Source organism: Osmia bicornis, chromosome 3 (assembly GCF_907164935.1).
Source record: "Osmia bicornis bicornis chromosome 3, iOsmBic2.1, whole genome shotgun sequence".
In the NCBI taxonomy this organism is placed as follows: domain Eukaryota; kingdom Metazoa; phylum Arthropoda; class Insecta; order Hymenoptera; family Megachilidae; genus Osmia; species Osmia bicornis.
In genome coordinates, this window is record NC_060218.1 from 5,699,388 (window position 1) to 5,723,757 (window position 24,370).

Consider the following 24,370-nt stretch of genomic DNA (forward strand, 5'->3'; position numbering starts at 1 on the left):
TACACGCGTGCTTAATCACTATTATTACGACTTACGAGCTTTTTCGACCCATTTATTCTCGCCAAATGAACTTGACTTTATGTAAAATATCACCTAGCAGAATTTAGTTATCTCTTCTTTTGAATTTGGATGGGATTTACCGATTAATTAAGGAAAGTAGATGAAATTTGGAAATTTATTTCCTAGAAATTGGATCTTTTCAAAGGATATAGAATTTAATTATCTCCTCTTTTTGAAACAATGGAAGGTATTAATTAATCAAGGAAGATTGAAATATTCTTGTATGTATTAAATTTTCTTAAACTAAAGAAAAAAGAATCACCCATATCAGCATGTAAACCTGTTGCAAAATGATTCAATTACAAGCATTGACCTGACACAGTAAGAAATTGTTTTACAGTGTCACGGGCATCGAATTGCCAAACCGTAAACTAAGAAGACACCGAACACTTATTATTCGCAGAGTGGAATGTAACAACATGCTGCGTTAGCAATTTAACTTCGAACGATTGTTTATAATTTGTGCATTACGTAAGAGAATGCACATTTACTGCATTGGCTGTTGGCGTGTTGCGTCACTGGAGCTGGTGCTGCATTTCGCGACTGTCCAACTCTTAGTTTGCAAACCATTCGCGATTATAATTCGCATATCGGCAAACAGAGCGTAGCGCGTGATCCACTTTATTTCCCTTTTGCGCGTTTGTTTACTCGCTCAAATGGTCGCCATTCAAATAGTATTAAAAAATGATTTTTTTTTCTCTTTTGTTACTTGAAGGGTTAAATTACTTTGGCCACAATTCGTAAAGTATCCCATTTTGGGGTATTAATTTCTATTAGACGCCATTTCTTTTTTCTTAACTGAAGATTTATTTTTAAAATGTTGTAGTAATTCCAGTTAATTAAAATTTAGAATTGTAATTAAGAAAACGTAATACCAAGGGCAATTAATTAATTTATATTCTTAATAAAAATATTTAGAAATTTTATTTTCAATTTTTTTTTCTTGGAAAATAAATGATTTCTGAAGTAAAATATTAAATGAATCTATTGTCTAACACAAGATCTTTAAAATATTTTTCAAATAAAGAACTATTTCTTTGCAAAAAAGAAATTAGTTACATTAGAAATAAAGTGACATTTTGTAAATTGGTTAAAGTAGTCTAATTCTTTGAATAATTGAAAATGATAGAATCAGCTGTTTTAATTAACAGAGCTGGAATGATACGTGTAACATACTTTCACCTGAACCAGATTTGAATGTTAAGCTGTAGCTAAGGATATGAATGAGGTAGATATAAAAGAGAATATTAATTAGCTGGTTTAGACAAGTTGTAGCAAGTGATCGATAATTAGAATACTCGTTCGATTATCCATTTATTACACTGTTGAATGATAGAACGTATAAATAAATCTTCACATTATATAAATCACAAGGAAATAACCAATAAAAACGAGAAGGAAGATAAAAAGATATAAAAGCTGAAAATTTAAAAATAAAAAAAAGGTTTGTGATTTTAAGAAAATTTCAATTCCAAGGAAAATAGGATTGTTGACTGCTTAAAATATTGTGAGTAAAATAGCACTGATTTAAGGATGAGTGAGGTTTGATAATGTGATGCAAGATTTAAATTCTTTAAACGCTTTAACAACTGCTTTTAATTGGTCAAGGATTTTAGTATTCCCTTTCAAAAGAGCAGCATTCAATCCCATGCGAACGCAATGCACGTAGCTGGTTAAATTTACTAAGTTGAACGTTAATTAAACAAACCTGACCGACTTTTCCAAATGATATTTCATATGAAAAAAATTTGTTCAATAATATGTATACATTTTTAATCTTGTATTTCAATTTAATTAAAAACTGAGTTAATTAAACCAATGTATTATAGTATGCTGTTCACCTACATTGAATTTAAATGCATATTCAGCATTGTAAAAGTTAAAAATTGCAGAGTTTCAGACAATAATTTAAATTGTTCAATTATATTTATTTGTATTTGGTTGCTCAAAGAAATTAACTTTATTTTGTATTCTGTTACATTTCAGCTAGAATAAATAACAATAGATTTAAAAAATACAAATTTCTCACCACACTTACAATCACACTTCTAATGATTTTTCTAATAATTTTTTTTGCAGTAGAACTTTAACAATTTTGAAAAAAACTTTGCAAAATGGTTGCGGATTTTATTTTCCAATCTAATACAATACAATATCCACACTAAGAAACTAATTAAAAATACAAAAATCAGTGGAACCAGTCTATGGAGTTTTTCGTGTCATTGTTTTCAACGAACAGGGCAAAAATTTCGCGTCCGAACAATGTAGCGCCGCTAACGAAAGGTGTTTCGCTAATTTCCGGCGTGTCGGGCACAATATTTTTCGCGACATGCTCCGCGTTTCGCATCGGTTGTCCCGAATCGAATCAGCGTATCGTCGACCGATGGAAATTCAGCTTTCGTCACGAAAATTGGCTAAATACTCGTTCTCTGACAATCGAGTCGCGAGGGAGCGGTTCTGTGAATGGCGAGTATAATCGGTGTATCTACCGGAAGTCCGGCCTACGGGTTCCGGCCCGAGGCGAGCACGCTCATCTCGTTGTCTCTTACGCGTTTTTTTCCTTTTATTTTTTTTTTTCATCCACATTGTCCCGACAACGAGCTCCATTGCCTGTTGACCGAAAAAAGAACAGGCAACCAGGAGTTGACGCAGCTGCGGAATGTCGAGCGCATCTGCAGGTGCAAGCGGATTAGATTATCAACACGATGTGCTTCCTTGTTGAAACACACCGTTGCATGGTTGTTTGTGGAGGTGGTGTGTATTGGTAAAGAAATTCGTGGCATGTTTCTTTGTTGAGGCTCGTCTTAAATTCTCCTCCTCCTTTGTTTAATGTTGGAGAGCAGCGCAACCATGAGATCAGAGGGGGCAGTTAACCCCTTTATTCAGAAATTAAAAATGCTTTTTTTTCTAATAAATATCTGCCTGAATATTTTCTAAAATTTCAGAGAATATTGTCGAGAATTATAAACGGATTAGGATTTCTGAGACTCGGGGCTGTTAAACCTTCGAAGTCCCTCGTGGTCAATAAGGTTTAGTCGTAAGAATTGAAAGGGTTAAAAAGGGAAAAGTAAGACCGAGGTGTTAGCTCCCTCGATCCGGTGCTGTTGGCAATAAATAGAAATGGAAAAAAATTAGATCAATATTATTAAAATACTAATAGAGTATGAAAAAGATCTTGTTAATCCCCCATGGCACAATTATGATTGTTATTTAATTTTTTTAAATACTCTATGCACATTTTATTTAGAATTGCTTGAAAGGAATTAAAAGTAATACCATCACCATTCAGGTCACCGATACCGATTCTTCGACCGGTTTGAAATAACCTAATTAAACTAATCATCTTCGATCACCGTGGGAATCAGCACCTTTCTACTCGAAGTCGAAGAAAGTTTTCTGAATAAATTCCTGAAAGTTTTATTCGAGTATCTTAATCGAGCCAATGCATATTGAACAATTCCTATATTTTTAAGCTTCCAGTCGACTGCAGTGTTCCGCGTGTCAGGAAAGGTGAAAGGTTAATACAAAACCAGAACACCTGGGGCGTATATTGCACGAATCAGATTATCAATAAAATACGATTTACGCGTGCGAGCGTCGTTGTCATAAAATAGTTAGTCGGTGTAATTAAATTTTATTTTCATTCTTTTTGCAGATCGACTATCCGGAAGTGCATGGAGGAAGGATGCATCGACCACCGCACCCCCATCCCATAACCGACCATCGACAGGTCAACCTGGTCTTCGATGATACGGTAAATGTTTATTTTCAAACTATTCTCTTTTCTAGAAATAGAAACGAAGGTATATTTTCAGTGCTTAGTTGGCCTCTCGACCTGAAATCGCAAACAGTATTGCAAATATGTGAAATTTAAATATTTTAAAATTCATATAGAAATTTATTGATTTCGGTCCTAATTCGGGCAATTATCAATTTATTACTGGTGGTTTTTAGAGGTGTACGAGTACCCAAAAATATCGATTCAAAAATATAAATGTGCGAGAATTCGAAAATTTTGGGTACTCGAATCGACCGAAACAATTTCCGACCCGACCCGAGTATCGCGTACCCGGAATTTTCGAGTCCGAGTATCGAGTACCCGAGCGCTCGATAATTCCCTGAATTTGAGAAAAATATCCATATAAAAAAATCAAACACCATAAATAATATTTTTTTTTCCATAAAATTATCTCCACGTTGAAATTACTCGTTCAATTGCAAGGTAACATGCTCGTACGTTTTGTTTCGATCGATCAGAATCAATAGGCTGGTAGCGTATACATCAGCGGTAATATGACAGAGATTTATAGCCGTTATTTATCGCTAGATCGGAGCATATGCACTTTTGCTTATCATCTTGTTCGTTACGGTTCACGATCATTCATCTTGCGTCATCGTGCGCGTCATTGATAGAAAGTTTCGTAGCCATCGATTCGCTAGGTGTGGACGGGATATCCACGTGTTTCCGTTGATCAGAAAGGACGTCAAAAGAGTAGGGAGAAAAAAAAAAGAGAGATAGAGAACCGCGTTGAATGCAACGAGTGGCAAAGTTTCGAGGCAGCTTTTTCTCTCGCTGCACGCTTTCTCATGCATTTCAAATGCACACCCGTCCCCCGTGAAGCGAAGTTTTATCAGTCCGTGAATATTCTTATTTGCCTCGACGCGTATAGACGGAGAATTTCCTGGCTGGAAGAGTAAATAGCGATCGTCGTAAAGCGAGAAAAAGCTTTTCCTACCGGAGAGAATGGAACATAATACGAGATACGATTTACTTGGGTGTTATAGTCGAAGAAGATCATTTTTTCCTCTGTTACGAACATTCTTTTTCTTATTTTATAATCTTTCGAATACAGCTGAAAAAATAATTACTATTTTAAATTTGAATAATTTCCCGCGTTTCTGTATATTCGAAAAGTGGCGCGAAAATGTAACAATAATAATAATATTTGAAATTTTGAGTTGTAAAATTAAATTTCACGTAATTACTTAATAATGTTAGTTTTTAAACGCCTGTCATTAATGACCCACCATAACACTCAATTTACTGTATTATCAAGAAACGGTTATCAGTATGATTAAAGAAGTACAGCGTTAAGATTTAGATCTTAAATACGACTTCTCTAACATTCCATTTTCCCGGTTGGAAAAAGTTTTAAAACGCCTTTCTCCGGATCGAAAGTTCGTTAAGGCGCAGCCAGCGCACCAGTAAGATGATCTACATTAGAGTGTCTCTCCCCTAAAGAGTCTCCGGAATGCACATTGGCGGTATGCACTGGTATGCCAGTGTCTGTCCCTCTCGAGTAGGAAGAAACTGAATGGGAGAAGCAATTTGGAAAGTCTGTGGACGCAGGGACAAAAGGAAAAGTGAGACATGAGCACGACATAACGGGTCGTATAAATCATCCGTCGGGTCGGCCAGTGGCCTTTGAGCAGTTACTATCCGCTGCTTTGGATGCTTTGAGCAGACCGGTACTCTTTCCTCCCGTGTATCCTCCGTCTCTCTCGATCGTTTACCGACTGACGATTGACCGACCGTCGACTCCTTAAGCTCGTTTCACAAGATCGTCCTTTAAGCCCCCTCGCTTCGGCACCAACATTATATCGTCTCCAATACACTCGAAGAATTTTTATATAACAGATCTTCGCAATTGTAACTGATGAATTGCTACTCGATGCAATCAACTGGTTGTCCTTGTCGATACGCGATTAATATTCATGGAAAATTGTTTTATCTACAAAGTTTCATCGAACTACGACGTTTCCTTTCGATGATTCACATTCCATTTCCTTTTTTTCTTAATGAGAGGATGGGTTGATAATTCAGTAAAGGTACGAATTCATTTGACATTTAAAAGGGTGTCAGAAATAGCTCCGTAAACGTGCTCGATATTTAAAGGCGTACATAGTGAAATACATAAGGGCGTTACAGAAAATTAGATCCAGAAGCAGTATGTGGTCGATAATTGACTATTAACGAGCTGGAAGCTGGGTGAAGCGAAAAATTTCAACAGACATTTTCGTCGCGTCATCGGGAGAAGTGTTTTGTTAGTGGCACGGTCAGAAGCTACAGGTGGGCCCCCCAACGTGCGCCCCCCTGTTGCGACGGACCTGAAGCTTGCCTCTCGGTTCGGTCACGTGACCCTATGCTTTCGAAGGGAATGCCGGTGGCTGGACAAGGGTGGGGGAGGGACAAGAGGCAGTCCCATGTCCGCTACTCCGCTAAGCTGACGGCCCACGACACGGGGGCACACCAGACGCGCCACGAGCTTCGTAAACGCACACAAAGAAGATCACGTCTCGCGTTCCGTGTATTATATACGCTCGCATATGCACTCGCGAACGGGTGCTAAGAGTTGGCCGAGTTCGATCGAAATTCCTCGGGGAGACAACGAGAAGAAAATGTGGTCGGACGGTGTTTCTTTCTCACATTTAGTCTCATGATCGAACGCGGAAGAGGAGAGAACGTACCGAGCAAGTGCCATTAGTAAGGATAGGATGGACGCCTTCGGCATATACCAAGTGAGTCTGACGATCTCCCGCGGTCTCAAAATGGCCTTGGTTTACCGTCATACTTTTCACGTTCCCGTGATTTTCTACAAACGTTTCGTTACCATGAACGATCGCCTCTTATTATCGTCGGATGACAGATGTCACGATGTTTTTGTTTAGACAATACGTGATACATATTTCTGTCTCTTTCCCTCCGTGCGTGTTTTCTGGTCGCTCAATGTTGCGTGCGTGATGTCATGTCTGGAAACCTAACCTAACTTACGAGTAGAGCTGTCTCCATCACGCCCATTCCTGGTACTATTCCGTAAACGAGCACCGCTCGTAGAACCCATGTTTTTGTCCTACATGTTTCTTGATCCCGTTCCTTGCAGCTTCCTCTTCACGATTGACAGATCGATGTCGATCCATGGATGATAGATCGTTCCGCGTTGTTGTAGGATTTAAAAAAAAAAATCTTTGATCGTACGGTGCATTATTATTTTCTCTTGGCATTGCACCGTGTTTTTGTTTATATTCCCTATTACATCGATATATCGCGGCAAAAAATGAATTGCTTTGTATTAAAATCAGTTGACATAAACATTAATGTAAACACATTGTAATTTACATACTGAAGTAATAAAACGAATGTTGATCATCTTTAATTAATGCAGAAGTATTACAGTGTATGTTACATTCAATATTAAGCTATTCGAGTACAATTTACAAACAATATATACAATAAAATATATTTATTATAATGTATATATAACTAATTGAAATATTTATTTTCTTTACAGTTTTCTCAAGGCCTGACAGGCAGGCCAGAGCTGTACCAAAAATCCAACAGAAGCAGCCATTCGAGTGACACGAGTTCAGCGTACAGTGGATCAGACACAATGACATCTGTACAAAGTTCATTAGATGCTGATGCAGATGACGTTGATCTGTCAGGGCTTGTTGAATCCATAGTGGACAGTGATGAGGAAGAAGATCTTGCAGAGAGTATGGATGTAAGCAGATATTTTAATTCCATAGAAATCTAAACTGCATAATTTAAGTGGATAAAATTAACAGTCATTATCATTATTGTTTCAGAGTTTGACTGTCCGTGATCCAGTCAGAGAATGTTTAGAGAAAGATCCCATGGAAAGAACTGAGGATGATATAGAGACACTGTTAGAATTCACGCAACAATTGAAGGCCTTTACAAATATGACTTTGGCAGTGAGAAGAGCGCTGTGCGCTGTGATGGTGTTTGCTGTGGTGGAACGCGCTGGTATGATAGTTTTAAATGATGGAGAAGAACTGGATAGTTGGAGTGTGCTCATTAATGGTGCAGTGGAAATTGAGCATAGTAATGGAGAAATTGAACAGTTACACCTTGGTGACAGTTTTGGAATCTTGCCCACTATGGAAAGGCTTTTGCATAGAGGTGTCATGAGAACAAAGTAAGCGCGGCACGAAGGAGGTTACTCATTTTATTAGAATTCTCGTTATTAAATAATCAATTTTTTTTTTCACAGATGCGATGACTGCCAATTTGTATGTGTCACACAAGCGGATTACTTTAGAATTCAGCATCAAGGAGAAGAGAACACGAGGAGGCACGAAGAAAACGGAAGAGTGATTTTAGTCACTGAATTGAGGGGTGCTTTAGATGGTGGAGCACGAAGAGGTCATGTAGTGATTCGTGGAACTCCCGAACGTTTAATGTTACAACTTATCGAAGAAAACAGTATTACCGACCCAACTTATATAGAAGATTTCTTATTAACTCATCGAACATTTATTGATAGTCCTTTATTAGTTGCAAGTCAATTGTTAGAGTGGTTTGATCAATCACAAGTCAGGGACAGAGTTGCTCGCGTAGTACTTCTTTGGGTAAATAATCATTTCACGGATTTTGAAACTGATCCATCGATGATGGAGTTTTTAGAAGCATTTGAAGCTGGATTGGAAAGAGAAAAGATGCAAGGTCAACAAAGGTATGTTTTATTTTCAGTTGATATTACACGAATGTTATGACTACTACAGAGTACTGTAATTTAAATATCATTTAAAATTACAGATTATTAAATATCGCGTGCGCGGCGAAAGCAAGAACGCGAAACGTAACGTTAGCAAGGCCTTCCAGGGATGAGATCCTGCATTTTAGTATTTTAGGGGGATACGAAAGGGGTTTTGGTATTTTTATTTCAAAAGTTGATAAGAAATCGAAGGCCGAGGACGTTGGTTTGAAACGAGGCGATCAGATTTTAGAAGTGAACGGACAGAGCTTTGAGCACGTGAGTCACGCCAGGGCTCTTGAAATTTTAAGAGGATCCACTCATCTCAGTATAACTGTCAAATCCAATTTACTTGGTATGTGCAGCCTTTTGAAACTAACAATCCTGTATAATACTATTTCTATACGAGCAATATAAATTATTGTTGTAGCGTTTAAAGAAATGCTTCAGATGCCAGACGATTCGCCGAGGCCGCGGGGAAGAGCGAATAAGCCTGAGATTTCAAGACTACAAACCGATCCGCGCGCAAGGTTGTCCACCCATGTGGATCCGATAACTCCAGTTAATCCTCTGGTGGGCGGTGTTCCATTATTAATTCCCGATTCGAATGTTTCTCCGTGTAAAGATGCTAAAAAGGAGCATAAAGGATTCATGACACTTGGACCGAAAAGGAGATTACAGAAAGCTCTAATGAAAATGAATATACTGCCAAAGAATACTATTAAGTGAGTTCCACAAATACATTTCTATTATCGAGTATTCGTATAAATGAATACTGTACATTAAACATTGTAATTCTTTTTTACAGCGATGGTGTACATGTAGATGATCCCCTCGCACCTCCTCACACACCACCGGGAACAACAGGACTCGCACAGACTACTAATCTTTATCACTCCAAAAGTAATCCCGATCTTACGTCGTTGTATTGCTACGACGACTTAAGGGCGCCCGATTATCCTGAACACGTTTTGAAAGTTTATAAAGCCGATCAAACTTGTAAATATCTTCTTATTCACAAAGAAACGACAGCGCACGAGGTGAATATATATTTAATATGAAAAAATATGTACAGGACTAAAGAATCTTATTTATATGCTAATGTGTCATTTCCAGGTGGTAATGCTTGCTCTGCAAGAATTTGGTATAACCGAGAGCAGTTCGAATTTTTCTTTAGCCGAAGTCAGCGTCGGAGAAGGGGGTATGATCAAACAGCGCAGGTTACCCGATCAATTACAAAATCTTGCAGAACGAATCGGCCTGAGTTCTCGGTATTATTTAAAGACCAATGGTATTTCGGAGACATTGGTAGCTGACGAACAGGCACCTGAATTGATTCGCGAATCTCAGGTTCATTTCTTGCAATTAAATGCCGTTGAAGTTGCCATTCAGTTAACTTTGCAAGATTTTAGTATATTCAGGTAAATTGAATAATTTTCACAGTCCATTGTTCATACTGTTATTTTTTATATATATATATATTCATTTAAATATTATTATTAGACAAATTGAATCTACGGAATACGTGGATGATTTGTTCGAGCTGAAAAGCAGATACGGAGTACCTATGCTTAGGCAGTTTGCGGAACTAGTCAACAGAGAAATGTTTTGGGTTGTGACGGAAGTTTGTTCCGAGCACAATCTCGTTCGACGTAGTAAAATAATAAAACAATTCATAAAAATAGCACGTGAGTTCCCTTATTCGTCAACCATTAAAACGTGCACGGTTTACGATACACGGTTTCTCATGTCTCTTTTAATCAACAGGACAATGTAAGGAGTGTAAAAATTTCAATTCCATGTTTGCGATCGTGTCCGGTCTGGGTCATGGGGCTGTCTCAAGACTACGAGCTTCTTGGGAAAAACTGCCAAGTAAATATCAGAGGCTCTTCAGCGACTTGCAAGAATTAATGGACCCCAGTCGCAATATGAGTAAATACCGGCAATTGGTGGCATCCGAGCAAACGCAACCTCCTATAGTAAGTTACATCTCTTTCATAAAAATTCTTCCATCATTAAATAATGTGATAATAACATTGCGTTTCATTTTCTGTCTAGATTCCATTTTATCCAGTGGTGAAGAAAGACCTGACGTTTATACATTTGGGTAACGACTCGAGGGTGGAGGGTTTGGTAAACTTTGAAAAATTACGAATGATCGCGAAGGAAGTGAGAACGTTAACGAACATGTGCTCTTCGCCTTACGACTTATCAATAATGTTAGAAAGAGGCGGCCAGCCACCCAGTTCAGCAATGGTCGCGTTAAATCAAATGACGACAGGGAATCAAGGTAATGCAATTGAAGTTTGTAGAAACAGGGCAAAAATTGTGACGTTTCGTTTTTACTAAACAGTGTTACAATGTCCAGGAGGACAGACGGCGACGGTGAAAAGGCGGAAAAAGTCGACAGCCGCGCCAAACCCGAAGAAAATGTTCGAGGAGGCGCAGATGGTACGACGAGTGAAAGCGTATCTCGCCAATATGAAAGTCATCACTGACGAGGAGCGGTTACACTCTCTTTCCGTCGAGTGCGAACCTCATGCAGGAGCTGTTGCAGTAGCTGCTGCGGTACCCCTTAGTACAAGCAGAGGAAGAAGGCATCCTTCTCCTACTTTATCAACTACGAGTAGTGCCAGTAGCACCAGCGAAGGTAGAAAGAGTATACAAGGTAAATTTATTTTATTTTAATTCGAACATTATTTCCATAAAATTTTCTTAGAAACTAATTGTTATGTAATATGTTCAGGTACAAAGTTCGGAGCAGCATCGCCACAGGCTGTACGAAAAATGTTGGCTCTCTCCGACCCTCACAAAACTCGTCCATACCAACCTAAACATTGTCCACCACCGCTTCCAGTACCAGGGTTAGCCCTGCATTCCAGCGGACTGGAGCCTAGTCCTGGTGCACCTAGGAGAGTAGGATCTGGTAGCCGAGTTCCTATGCATGAGCGATCCCATAGCGATACTCCTTCCAGTTTACCACCGCCTGTTGATCTAAGTGCCGAAAGTAGTAGCGTAACCAGCTTGAGCAATCTTCAGCCGTTAAGAAAAACGTTGACCAGCGGTAAGTTGATCAATTACGACACTTAAAATGGTTCGAAACGAGATGCTGTCAATCGAAGCGACCGTGTTATTCTTTAAAGCATTTAACCACAACGGTGATTATTTTCTATTGTTGATTTTTAAATATTCTTTGACGGTGATAGATTATAATGGACACATCTCGTGAAGTACCATCGAGTGCACCCTTCATTGCTCGTGACCATACACACTGGTCAGGTTTCGCAAATCTAAGAAACTTTCATTTTATATGCACGCTGCACAGCCGTTTACGCAATTCATAAATGTTCCATGTTTATATTTAGCTTCTATCCATTTTACACGCATCTTGTACGCCGATTATCGTAGCTCGCGCTTCTTTTCGATCAATATTATCGTTCCGTGTTTTTTTATACATGCCATGGTACTGAATTACCCAGGGCGAAGAGCGTCTATCTTAGATCACTCACCATGGGACATACGGATGCGTGAATCACATCCTCGTACGATTCCACTTTCAGAGAGCATTACAGATTCTAGCCTCGTCGAATTAACTTAACATCAAAAACTTTTTTTTCTAAGCTATCAAATCTTCGGATCGATGACTATAAGATTGAACAAAAGTTTATCTTTTCAGGAAACGGTACTTTTTAAAAAAATACAATTTTAAACGCTTCTTTGCTCGAAGTAGCTGTTATAGTCGCTTACAGAAGAATGATCCTTAGTAGGCGTGCATCGAAAAACAAACGCTGTGCGAGCGAGATTGTTAATCTTGATCAAATCAACAATCGACGTTCTTAAGCATGAGAGAGAGAGAGAGAAAGAGTGAGAAATTGTAAAAGTGAGTTACAGATGTCACGTGTCCAATGAATACGACTAACATTTGTTAGATGATTAGCAGTTAGCGGGAGAGAGCAGCAGGGCGAGAACTCGGCTAGAATGTGTAGTGATAGAAGTGTCTTGGGGACGTGTGCGTAGGTTCGGTGACGAGCAGTGACAGTGGTCACAGTACACAGCTGGACAGCCACAGTGGAAGCAGCGTGGAAGCTGGTGGTAGTCCACCTCCACCTCAAAGACGTCATTCCGCCATGCAAGGTACGTAAAACGAGAACCAGAGCAAAACATCAGCAAAAGATATGAAAAAAAAAAAAAAAAAAGAAAAAAAAGAAACATTCACAAGCTCGTGCTCATAACCTTGTCTTCTTTCCCATTTACCTGTAAAACCGTAGACTAGAAGGTAGAAGCAAAGAATAAGAATCTGGAGTGGTCCGATCCATAAAGTTTGCTTTTGATTTATCCTTTTGAAGACCACGTGACCACGTGACATTTCCCGTGAATACGATTGGGTGTTACAGATTGAGTCTCTGTTTTTATTCATTTATTTATTTATTTATTTTAAAAAGAAAGAGCACCCAAGTAGTGTGTGATATTATTTATTGGTAGTTAGTAAACGAGAATGGAACGGTGTGACATTATTTGTTGTACGTATATACACACATGATTAATCCTTGATTAATTTTTTTTTTTATTCCTATTTTTAATGTCTGTTCACACTACCGGTCGTTCCTCTAGAATCGAGTGTGAAGATAAAAACACGTATGTCCCATGGCCACTCATCTTCATTCTCTCTTGTCTATGGTTAGCCGAGAAAACTCCGATGGAACTTGAGCCGTTATACATATCGTCCTCTGTTCTTTTTTATCATCCTCCCCGGTTACTTTATTTATTTAATCGTTTAGCCGAGCGTTGCGCCCGATAACGTAGGTAAACGTGCTTTATAGCCGCTTTTATCTCGGACTTCCGATTGCTTTTCAGTACATTTATCGCTTGAAGCTTTTCACAGAGACTCGCTTCTTTACGCAGCAAGGGGCATTTCATGCATATTATACGCATAACCCGGGGATATATTTATACAGACACGTCGACCCAATTATCGCGATCTTTGCACTCGCGGTACTCACTGTAAGACATTTATTCCATCGCGTTCAGGAACTCGAGATTTTTTATTATTATTCATTTAATAAAAATTTAAAAAAAAAGAAAAATAAAGGGAAAAATAATGAAACGGTGCGAAATTGTACATTTTGTAAAGAAACATATCGTATGTGGCCTGTGTGTGGTGCAGGGTCTGTTATGAGAGGTGGTGCACCTCCGTTCCCTCACGCGGTAGCAGTGTTACCTCCGCTTCCTGCCAACCACAACCAGAATCAAAACCACAATCATCATCACCACCACCACCATCACCACCACCAACATTATTACGATCATCACCATCACCAACCCCAAAATCCTCAAGGTGAGTCCGCGATTGTCTTGCCTGTCTTGAGTTTCTCTCCTGCAATTCGCCTGTGTGATCTATATTTTCGTAGAATGTACTTTTACGTTGTTTCTGGTAAAAATATAAATTTTTTTTATTTTTGCATGATATATAAAAAGGAGTATCTTTGGTAATTGAACGTAAGAGATGTAAAATTGTGTATAGATGTAATTTTAACTAATTTTGGGTATTTGGATACGGTGTTCTTTTTTTACTGGAAACAACGTGTCAGGTTTGAGGTGTATTCGTTAATGTGTACAGCGATGCGTTAGCTTTAATCTGTATTAATCGCTTGCTCGAAGAGTTGGCGTGTGCACGCTAATAACCACGTGAGTATTGGTATCTCCTTGCTTGCTAAGTATGTCGTGTGTGTGTTAGGAAGTGTGTTGCATCGATCTTGTTCACCGTGTATCGCGTTTTCTTAGGATTAACGGAAAAACGAAGGCTTCTTTTCAGGGTTTATTAACTGGTTCTCTGTGCTTTCCTTATTTCTTGGGCTGATCTATGCCGGTGTATAGAGTTCTCTATTTAAACCCGTTCGTCTCAAAGAACGGGCCTTCTGAACGAGTACGAGTCCCATTATTTTTTTTGTATTAATAGTAATAGCGTGATAATGATTACACTATTGAAAGGGTTAAGTGGATGGAAGAAAATTGAAAATTCAATCAAATTCAAAGCATTTATTTTCTTAGAATCAGATACAATTCTGTTTATTAATTTAAGCTCATTACTAAAATTTTGTTCACTTGTACAGCACTGAGCATAGTAGACTTCTCTAGGGAAGATCGCGACTCCTCCTCCCATCGCTTGGCCCCTCCTCCAGTAGGCGATGGAGGGGGAAGACTCCATATATATAAGGGTGTGGCCTCCCACCACTTGCGTGGGAATTTGAATTGATACTACTTAATTATATACTAAATTTTATAATATTTAATTAGTAAAAATTATATTACTTTTTTACAAATTACTTTTAATATTAACATTAGAACTCCTGACGTTCGATGCAAACTTATTTTTATGTTGAAAATAATGTAGATGTCGCCATTAAAATAATATCTACGTTGCCATTTTTTCTAGAGAAGCATACTTTGCCCAGTACTGTACTATTAATAACCAAACACTACCAAAAATATCTTAAAATTAATTTCAAATAAAATTTTACCTAATTTCGAACACATTGGAAATAAAATATTTTTAAAGTGTCTAATGAACATTTTATCTTTGCGAAAATCGTGATACTCGTTTGGAATGGCCCCAGCTGGTGAATGACTTGACGGAAGATAAGGGTGAGAGTAGTTGTCGTGGAGGAGGAGAAAAATAGTAGGGTGTGAGAGAATCGAGAGAAAGAGAGTCGAGGGATTTCAGGTACTACGGGATTAGGAGTAGGCGTGGGTCTCGGAGTACAGACGGCGCATCCTCCTCCAGGAGCTGGCACGACGATTATGACCACGATGTCGACATCGATGACCACGATGCGTCCAGGAGTGGGTAGTACACAGTGTCGTCAACCACCTGCGTACAAAGTTGCGGCACAGATGGCAAGGTTGCACAGGCTTGGCCGTGCTCACAGCCACGAGGGTGTTACCTACAGGACCGACCATGAAGATGGTACAAAGAAAACAAACTCGCTACGTACAATACAATCTACTCTACCTCACGTTTATACATAGACGTATATACATTTATTCTTATATTTTTTCGACAATTTTATGATACTCGAAGCTTGCGCTCCTTAACACTGTCGATCGTGATGGGAGTGATTATTGAAGAAAAATTAGTTCAATCAATTTTGACTTTCTTTCTTTAGGGTATAATATCGATGTTATTGGAGAATTAATATTCTTCTGCATATAGTAGTTTTATTACTGAGAAAATAGAGGTAGGATGTGATTTATTTAAGACAGGTTGAAGCTTGTATATAATTTAGAAGAATGTTAGCCTGATTAATTTTGTTGAAATTTTAGAAATTTGAAGTGAATGTACATTTGCGATCAAATCAGGTTTCCACAGAAAAAATATGTACTACATTTTATAATATTTAAAATCTAAAGATTTTCCTATTTTTTTGTAATTACTTTTAATATTAATATCGTATTTTGAAAATTCCTACTTCCCCTATTTATATCGCTATTTTACTGATTTGATTGCGAGCGTACCTTATCTTTGAGGGGCTATTAACAAATAGTTTCTCAGCTGTATAAAATATTTTTAAATATTGTTAATAGTATCGATACCGACCTTTTCTATTATTAATCTTTGATATTAATATGAAACATCGATATTAGCTATTTAAATGTTATAATTCTATTTTATCAATCCCATCACTAATTATCGATAATGCACGGAGAAAAATGTTAAGTACAATTTGTTTATTTTTCCAACATGTCGCTTCTTCGCCGCGCAATATCAATGGATTTATCTTGGTGTTTTTTCGCTTTACCCTTTCAGGCATGTACCTGATTGCAAATTTTAATTAAATATTAAATAACTGCAAAACCATTCGAATTACAAATTGATATCATAATTTCATTCCAAATCGTACTACGTCTGGAAAGGTATAAATGTATTTCAGTTTCATTTCTTTTCGTTCCAAGCGTGGCGCAAGTTTCCAAAAATTCTTCAAATTCTCACTTTTTTCGATAACATTTTTCACCGTGACGAATGTCGCGATGCTCGATCTTTTTTTTTTTACCTTTCTGCGATCGAATATTCGAAACTACGTAGAACAGGATTTTAGTTCCTCCAAACGAAACATTTCAAACGTCACCGTGGAATCTTCTTTCCTACGATGGATGAGTTATGCAAATTACACTATATATATTTCTAGCTACAATGTATGTATGGACACACACACACATACCATTTAATAAACGATTCCTGCGGGTGGGATCGTTGTTTGTTATTCGATGTACATGTTTCCCGAATAATCTCGCAGCAAACTGTAAATAACGACACACGTTCACGCATTTTTTTTTTTTTTCACTTGTACATTCTGCCTGTATAACACGCGTGTTCTATGTGTGCATCATCGTTAACTTCGTGTTTTGTATCATTTCATTTATTTTAATTTTCGTACCGTCAATGCACTCGTTTTTTACGCATCTTGAACAGCAATTAAATTTTCTTTTGCATCTTAAGTGAGCTACGATTATGTATTCATGTTTCGTGCACTCGCTGCAGGCTTGTTTTGCAATTGGATAGTGCGATTTTTTGAGATTGCAGTGGCGATATTACACGTTCCAATTACCCCCGCATATATTCGTTGTTCGTAGCCTCGTGTCAGGCATGTCGAGCTTGCTTATTATTTTTTTTTTTAATTGCACGTCACGCTCCATGATCCTTTATCCGTTTGGATCGATTTGATTTCTGTGAATGGAGTTCGTCATCTTTTGCAGCTAGTTTCTTTCAGGAACTTAATGATAATTGAATAGTAGCCTGTTTCTTTTTTATTGAATAGACTGGAATCTACTTTGGCGAATACCTCTGTGTGTTTGGTTCATTTAAAGGATTTGTATTCGGTGTACATTCGCGATCAAAACGCGGTTCCCGCCTTTCTCCATAAGCATCCCCCCTCCCTTGGCATTGTAGCGACGGAGGCCCCCCACCACTTGCGTATAAACGCTTACGCGGGAAAATTTGAAAATTTGAATTGCTTTGTTATTCGTACGTTTCAATTATATACTAAATTTTATAATATCTAATAATTAAAAATTGGATCATTTTGTTTCTGAATCACTTTTATTATTAATATCCTCAGAATTAAGATTTTGAGAAGTCCTGTACAATATAATTATAATCATAACTATGGTAAATAATTTAAATAGTTCTGTTTAAACTCAGAAGTAACAATTTTAGATTAATCGAGATCATAAAAAATGTTCCTTATTAAAAGACCCAAGTGCACAGGCATGAGTTAAGATTCTGCCAAAGTAGATACCAGTCATCAAGGCAAGCTACACTCCAAATAATCACTTTACAAATCGTCATTGAACGAAACATTGTACCTATTTTCAGACGACGAGGACGCCCAGGTATCAGCGGTTTAAAACGGTCCACGTCTCCAAGGGGTTTCCGGTCATCCTTTTGTTTCACCTGCTCATCGCACTGTTTCTTCACGCGACCAAGAGGAACACAAACTTTCGTTATCATGTGCCACGTGAAAACAGGAACGTTACTGAAGTAACGAACAAAGCTCGTGTGTACCGTATCTCCAATAAAGAAACCCAATAGGGGAGAAGTATACAGAAGGGTACACGAAGGAATGCGAGAAAATAAATCGTCAAACGCACAGTTTCTTTCGATGTCCGCCGCATCGGAAGTCGAAACAATAATACCGGTTCCAAGGAGGATCCTTGGATAAGCGAACGAAGCGCTCGTCTTCCAGGATTGCACGCGAAAGTAGCAGATGATAGCCACTGAAGATACATAAAAGAGAGAAAAAAGTAAAAACGAACGTCGATACGATTCGGGAAGCGCAGAAAAGACAAAAGGAAGAAGATAGACTGAGAAAAATATGTAAAAGAATTTCTCTTTAGAAAGAGGTGCCACGAGTTTCACACGTAGCGGCTACTCCAGAGAGAGAAAGAGAGACTAGGCGCGTGAATTTACGGTCATAAGTAATATTCTCTATAAATGTGTAATAAAAAAAAAAATCGAGTCCAAAGATGTTATATATACCGCGTAATCGTCGCAGGGAGTACGAACGAAGGCGTGTCTTGTATTATAATTACTTTTTAGGCTAACCCCCGAACGCCCAGAGTAGTTTAAGTATACGTTTCTTTTTTTTTTTTGGTGTACATAGCGTGTAGCGTTTAATGTAGCCTGTAATGAGAGAGAGAGAGTGTATCGTGCGTGTATGTAAGAGAGAATGAGAGAGAGGGAATTTAGTGCAAAACGAACACGGATCGTGTTGTCCATCATCATTGAGCGACGTTTCTTTTCTTCGTTCTTTTTCTTCTGTACACGCGGCGAGATTTTTTAATTATGTTATCGACAGGCTTTGAGATGAATTTTACTTCTCGCTAATTATGTCTTTGACGCGCGTGTACACTCGCGGTCAGATCAGGCTTCCCCTGGAGAAATGATGTCGCCCTTCCCTATTGGTGGTCCCGAGGTGAATAACAGTGGAGGGGAGATTTCTATATATATAGGACCTTCGCGAAACCACCAATCGCGTATAGTCTTTTATGCGGGAAAATTTGAATTGACATTTACTCTGTTATTCGTACTCTTCAGTTCTATGCTAAATTTTATAATATTTAATAACTAAAGGTTATATTTTCTTCTCGAAATCACTTTTAATATTAATATCGTATTTTAAAAATTCATATTTTCTCTACATCGTTATTTTCTTTAGGAAATCCTGATTTGATCGCGGGTGTACTATTATTTTATCATTGACGCGATCACAAGTACAAAGTATTTTTGCAGAAATCACGGAGAAACGAGAATTTTCGCGTAGAAAAGTATACGCTGGGCTTTTGAAATTCTTTTTTTTTATTGCTTTTTGCGTGCGCGGAAATGAAATAATTAATAACGCGCGATCGTTCCAAGAGCGACAGAAGAGAAACGAAGGATGCAACAAGGTATTAAACTCGGATATAATATTAGTGATTCGATTCGCATCGCGTATGCTCAACTTATTTTTACCGAGTAATTATTAATCGAAACGAATTTTTAGATCTGCTGTAACTTATTAGAGAATGTCGTCTCGAATTCGATCTGTCGTTGTCGAAGGTGATGGATCATCGGTAACTAATATTTTCCGAAATTTTATCAGTATCACGGTACTCTTAATTTTATATACAAAGAAACAAAAAATATATATATATATATAGAAATATATATCTGTATGTATAATCCGCGCCGTGCGAGAAGAGCGTATTAAACAAGAGAACGAGAATCTTTCTTCGAGCCTTCTATCAAGGAGAGACGAAATTGATTCTTAAAGGCGAGATGATCGCGAGTCATCGCGAGACCGGACGACAATTAAGAATCAACCCGGTTTCGCTATTTATAATTATCGATACCGAATAAAACGTATGGTTTTTCCCGCGTTCACGGCTAGGATCGTCGTCGTTCGATCACGACGGTGGTGTCAGAGGGGGCCTAACTTCCGAGGCAATCTCCAATTCGCGATGAACGATCTGGCGGGAAACGCGCGCGGAAAGCGAGCTGAATGTCTCGAGGATTAACACGGTGCTTCCTATTCTCCTCTCTCCGTCGCCTACACGCTCGATAATCGAGCGCACTCTCGACATTCCACGTGGTTGCGTCCAGTCGTGAATCGTCGCCAAAATGCTTCCACTCGGCCGACTGATTACCGTCTCGAGCGCGAACGACTGCTTTTCAATCCTTACTCGCATATACATTTGGATGTAATATAGATTTTCTTTAATTAACAATTTAGCTAAGATCATGTAAGCGTTTAAAGTGACGCTTATCGAAATGGAAACTGATGTATAGTCACCTAGGCTCTCCTTAAATAATTCAAAATATAAAGGAAGATTATTCTACTCTGGGTTCTTCCTTGATTTTCCCAAAATTAAAAGCAAGTGGTGGGAAGGCATCACTGGATTTCAATTTTGGGATAATCTAGGGGCAACCTGTGGAGGACACATGAGTGTTATTTAACTCCTGTAGAAAGATTTTGATCAATAGTTGTTTTAAATGCTTGTGTGATCCCAGTGTATGTGTGGGAGGAGGAATCTTCCATTTCTTGCTTTTGGTTTTGGAGAAATTGAAATAGAGCCTAGGGCTGTTTAAGGGAGCCTAGGAAGAGCCTCCTTCACTTCCCTTAACTAAAGAAGGTCTACTTTACAACCAGGTGTATCTTTTAGTAAAATACGTGAAACGCTGGTCGAACACCGTGCTGATCCTCGCCAGGCCGATCCGCGTCGACAAACCGAGCCGAGGACGATCAGTTCGGCTCGGTTTCATCGCGGATCCAGCTACAGCAGCAGCGACATTTACTGCGTATTCATATTATAATATCTCTTTGTACATATCCTTCAATGACTTTTAAATATTATTATTATTATTATTAATCGAACGTTCTCGAAGAGGGTCTTAAGCGGACGTTTTACAATGATACCTCTTTAAATGGCACATTTTCTATTTCTATTTTTTTTTTTTTTTTTTTTCTAAGTGGTAAATTGTCCTCTTCGTTATTTTGTAAGGGTGACCATGTAATATATAATCGATGGTGAAGAACTTGGAAACAGTAGTGTTAAATTATGAAATAGATAAGGTGGGAAGATTAGTCATTTAGAGAGGTGATATTGTAATGTCTAGCATTTATAGATCGTAAAGGTTGTTCGTGAGCGTCGAAGGAAATAGAGACGGGCAGTACATAGCGACGCTATTTCCGTTTCTTCGAACGTTTCTAAGGCCAACATCCTCTCCCTTTTGCCTTTCTTTTCAACGTTTCTTAGGGATCTTCCTTCTTGCTATTCTTTTCTTTCTTGTTTCTTTCTTGCTTCTGTGCTTTTGGCGGTTCAAGAACACACGATCCATTCCAGAGAGCATTTATGCATTGATATTTCAAGATTCCATTTCTATCGAGAATTGTTTCTAACAGTTTTTATATATTTTTAATATCTTTGATATCTGTAATCCATAAAGAGTAATTTATTAGGTGTAAACATTAATTTAGTGCCTTTACTATTACGTCTTCTTATTTACTATTTTAAATTTGAATGTTTTCCCGTGCTTTTTAAAAGTGGCGTGAAAATATTACAATAACAATTATTTCAATAATTGAAACTGTTAAGGATTTTAAAAATAAATCTTCAGTTTAAAAAAAGCTAAGGCACAGAGTTAATTTGTATACTTAATAATTATAAATTCCTTATTTAATGAAGATCTTATGTAGTCATTTTCAACAAACTTTAAGCTTTAAGTTCATATAGGATAAATGTAATTTCATGATACTTTTATGTCATCAAATTTCATTAGATGTAACAATCATATTAATGAACTAATTATTTTCTAACCAAAAATGATTTCTTGTTTAACAAAAAATTAATGAAAAATAATCATTTGATTTTAAATTGAATTACATTTTTTAAATCAATCAAAAATGTCTTTGAAAGAAAATGGAATCCCATAGAAATAGAAAACGTTGAAAGACGATATAGTCTTGAATTGCTGAAGCCTCGAATCCTCCTTCTTCCCTTAATTTTACAAAACTACCTTGTCGTAGAGGTCTGTGCGAATATGTGTGAGTGTTTGTCGAAGTGCAGATAGCGCGAGTCAGAAAATTATAGACAATTCTTCGAATCTTCCACCCTATTACCCTTTGACCAACTCTTTCGTTTTTATTTAATGCCCCTTAATCCCCTTATTCTCTTCTATTCTTTTAATTATTTATATTAACTCGAAACGAGACGACTGCGGGTCGTGGTCGGCACCAAGAACACGGAACAGAGGAAAGCAACCTTTTGTATTTAATTTGTTTAATAAAATCTTGGATCATAGTACAACATTCCCGACCGTTTCAGTTCCGTAGCACAAATTTTTATTTCTTCTTTTTTTTCTTTTACTCACACAAAGACGCGTCCCATTCGTTCCTTAAACCCTTTCGTGACGAACAAAATGGGATGAAACAGTACAAAAAGAAAATATTGAAAGGAAACGCGAGGAAACACGTTCAGTTTTCTTTTTTGTACATACAAGGCTATCGTCCACGGTTTTTCGGTTTATTTTTTCATTCTTTGCGAAGATATCTCTGCGTACGGTATTTTTTTTCAGACGCGAATGGAACATTAGGGCACACGTGAAAAATGATTGTCATTTCGATTCTTTGCTCTGGGGGTGGGGATAGCATTTTAACCCTTTATTTGGCGACTCAGGGGAACAATTGGGAAGAATTTCATTTCTTCTATGTTTTAATCCATTAATTTCCAGAATTTAAACATGGATATATTATTTCCAAGATAATACTTTTATTATAAGTAGTTAACACGTTAGGTGCCACTCACTCGATATCGCGTGCTCGCTCATAAGAGTTTAAATGTCGTAGCACACAACGATGGGAAAAAATGTTGTGACTATTAACTTTGGGCATTAATGGATTAAATTGATTCATTTAAAATTGAAAATAGTAGTGTTATAAGCTTGATAATTACAATTAATTTGGTCAGTAATAAATAAATTTATATTTATTAGATAATTTTGCAATAAATTAATGCAAATATTGTAAGGTACTTAATATCCTTTTTAGAAATTTAAGTCCTTAAATGCTTAAATTAAAAAATTAAATTTCTTTGTTTATTAAAAGGGAGGAAGATGTATGAAAAATAAAAGAAAAAAGAAATAAAATGATAAGTGAAGAAGATAGCCAAGTAAAGGGTTAGAAGAATGGTATTTTTATAAGGTTTGCTACGAATTAACGATAAGCTTGAAGAGTTCTGAGGTCAATGAGAGGTACCGTACATAAGAGAAGAATCCGTGGGAACGAAACTGGTGGTAATACTACTGCTACTATTTTGTACGATACGATGTTTTTGTATATCTGTCTACCGTATGTATAGGAACGAAGTCTACCGATCATAATTAGATGGTTGAAATTGTATCGAACACGTATTAAACGATTTGTAGCGTGACGAAGAGAAAGTACCGGTTGTATTTACGACGAGTCACACATAGATGTTGTTCCCATTTAATGTACACCTGTAAAATCCCTGTCAAACAATATATGAGCTACTAAAGGATTGGTAAAGAGTTTCTTGTGCTTTATTTACACATACCACATATACTTTATTTTCCATCAAATTAGGCAAGGAGAAAGTGATCCGGCCCTCCCCTGAACACCAGATGTGACTTCATCACTAAAGTAGCGGTGCCGCTAGGACCGCAGGCGTACAGAGTGATTAGAATAATTATTTAACAAACTTATATTTTGAGAAGACCGCCTAGAATTAAATATTTTTAAATTTCGACCATTATATAAAAGCGCCATCTATACAAAAGCGGCGGAAACTACTCAACAAATTACCGACTTACCGACTGAACTTCCGACAGTCGATAATCAACCCTTAGGCAGTTCCAGTCGACGGCTTGGGGTGTCAGGGACCCCGATGCATCGGTGGTGCTTTCTGCATACAGACCTGATATCATATTGGGGTGCCAGAGGCTCCGGCTACTCTGCGCACCGATCTAACATCATGGGGTGTCAAGGACCCCAAAGAACCTACATGATCCTAGCCGGAAGAAATAATAAAATATGATTATTTTTAATTTTTCTTAGCATATTTCGGTTGTAAATCGTTTGTGATTGATTGTGAGTCTATTTTTAACGTTTGTAACAAACTAGTTCTTTTGTAATTAGCAATTTTATTTCAATCATGATGTAAGCCGAAACTTTTTAGTAATTTTATATAATAAACAGATTTTGTGATAACTAATAAATGTAATTGATTGGAAATCGTATGTGATTTACAAATATATCATTTTC

At 37.6% G+C, this 24,370-nt stretch overlaps 1 protein-coding gene across 15 annotated transcripts in view; it reads left to right on the plus strand.

The window, feature by feature from the left end:
- The window catches only part of LOC114872640 (rap guanine nucleotide exchange factor 2-like), a 160,349-nt gene extending 136,722 nt beyond the window's left edge, over window positions 1–23,627 (plus strand). For 8 of the 15 annotated variants that reach the window (XM_029180072.2, XM_029180162.2, XM_029180044.2 and 5 more), the window contains 16 exons: window positions 3,716–3,814; window positions 7,350–7,562; window positions 7,648–8,000; window positions 8,076–8,537; window positions 8,621–8,913; window positions 8,989–9,283; window positions 9,367–9,598; window positions 9,675–9,979; window positions 10,062–10,246; window positions 10,326–10,537; window positions 10,617–10,848; window positions 10,912–11,226; window positions 11,305–11,622; window positions 12,576–12,692; window positions 15,280–15,522; window positions 17,929–23,627. In XM_029180072.2, coding sequence (XP_029035905.1) covers window positions 3,716–3,814; window positions 7,350–7,562; window positions 7,648–8,000; window positions 8,076–8,537; window positions 8,621–8,913; window positions 8,989–9,283; window positions 9,367–9,598; window positions 9,675–9,979; window positions 10,062–10,246; window positions 10,326–10,537; window positions 10,617–10,848; window positions 10,912–11,226; window positions 11,305–11,622; window positions 12,576–12,692; window positions 15,280–15,522; window positions 17,929–17,960 — 3,906 coding nt within the window. In that variant the 3' untranslated portion in view covers window positions 17,961–23,627. Of the gene's footprint in view, window positions 1–3,715; window positions 3,815–6,260; window positions 6,580–7,349; window positions 7,563–7,647; window positions 8,001–8,075; window positions 8,538–8,620; window positions 8,914–8,988; window positions 9,284–9,366; window positions 9,599–9,674; window positions 9,980–10,061; window positions 10,247–10,325; window positions 10,538–10,616; window positions 10,849–10,911; window positions 11,227–11,304; window positions 11,623–12,449; window positions 12,693–15,279; window positions 15,523–17,928 lie in introns of those variants that run through there. The other 7 variants (XM_029180076.2, XM_029180053.2, XM_029180180.2 and 4 more) reach the window with 7 other exon arrangements.
- Window positions 23,628–24,370: the final 743 nt, after the last annotated feature.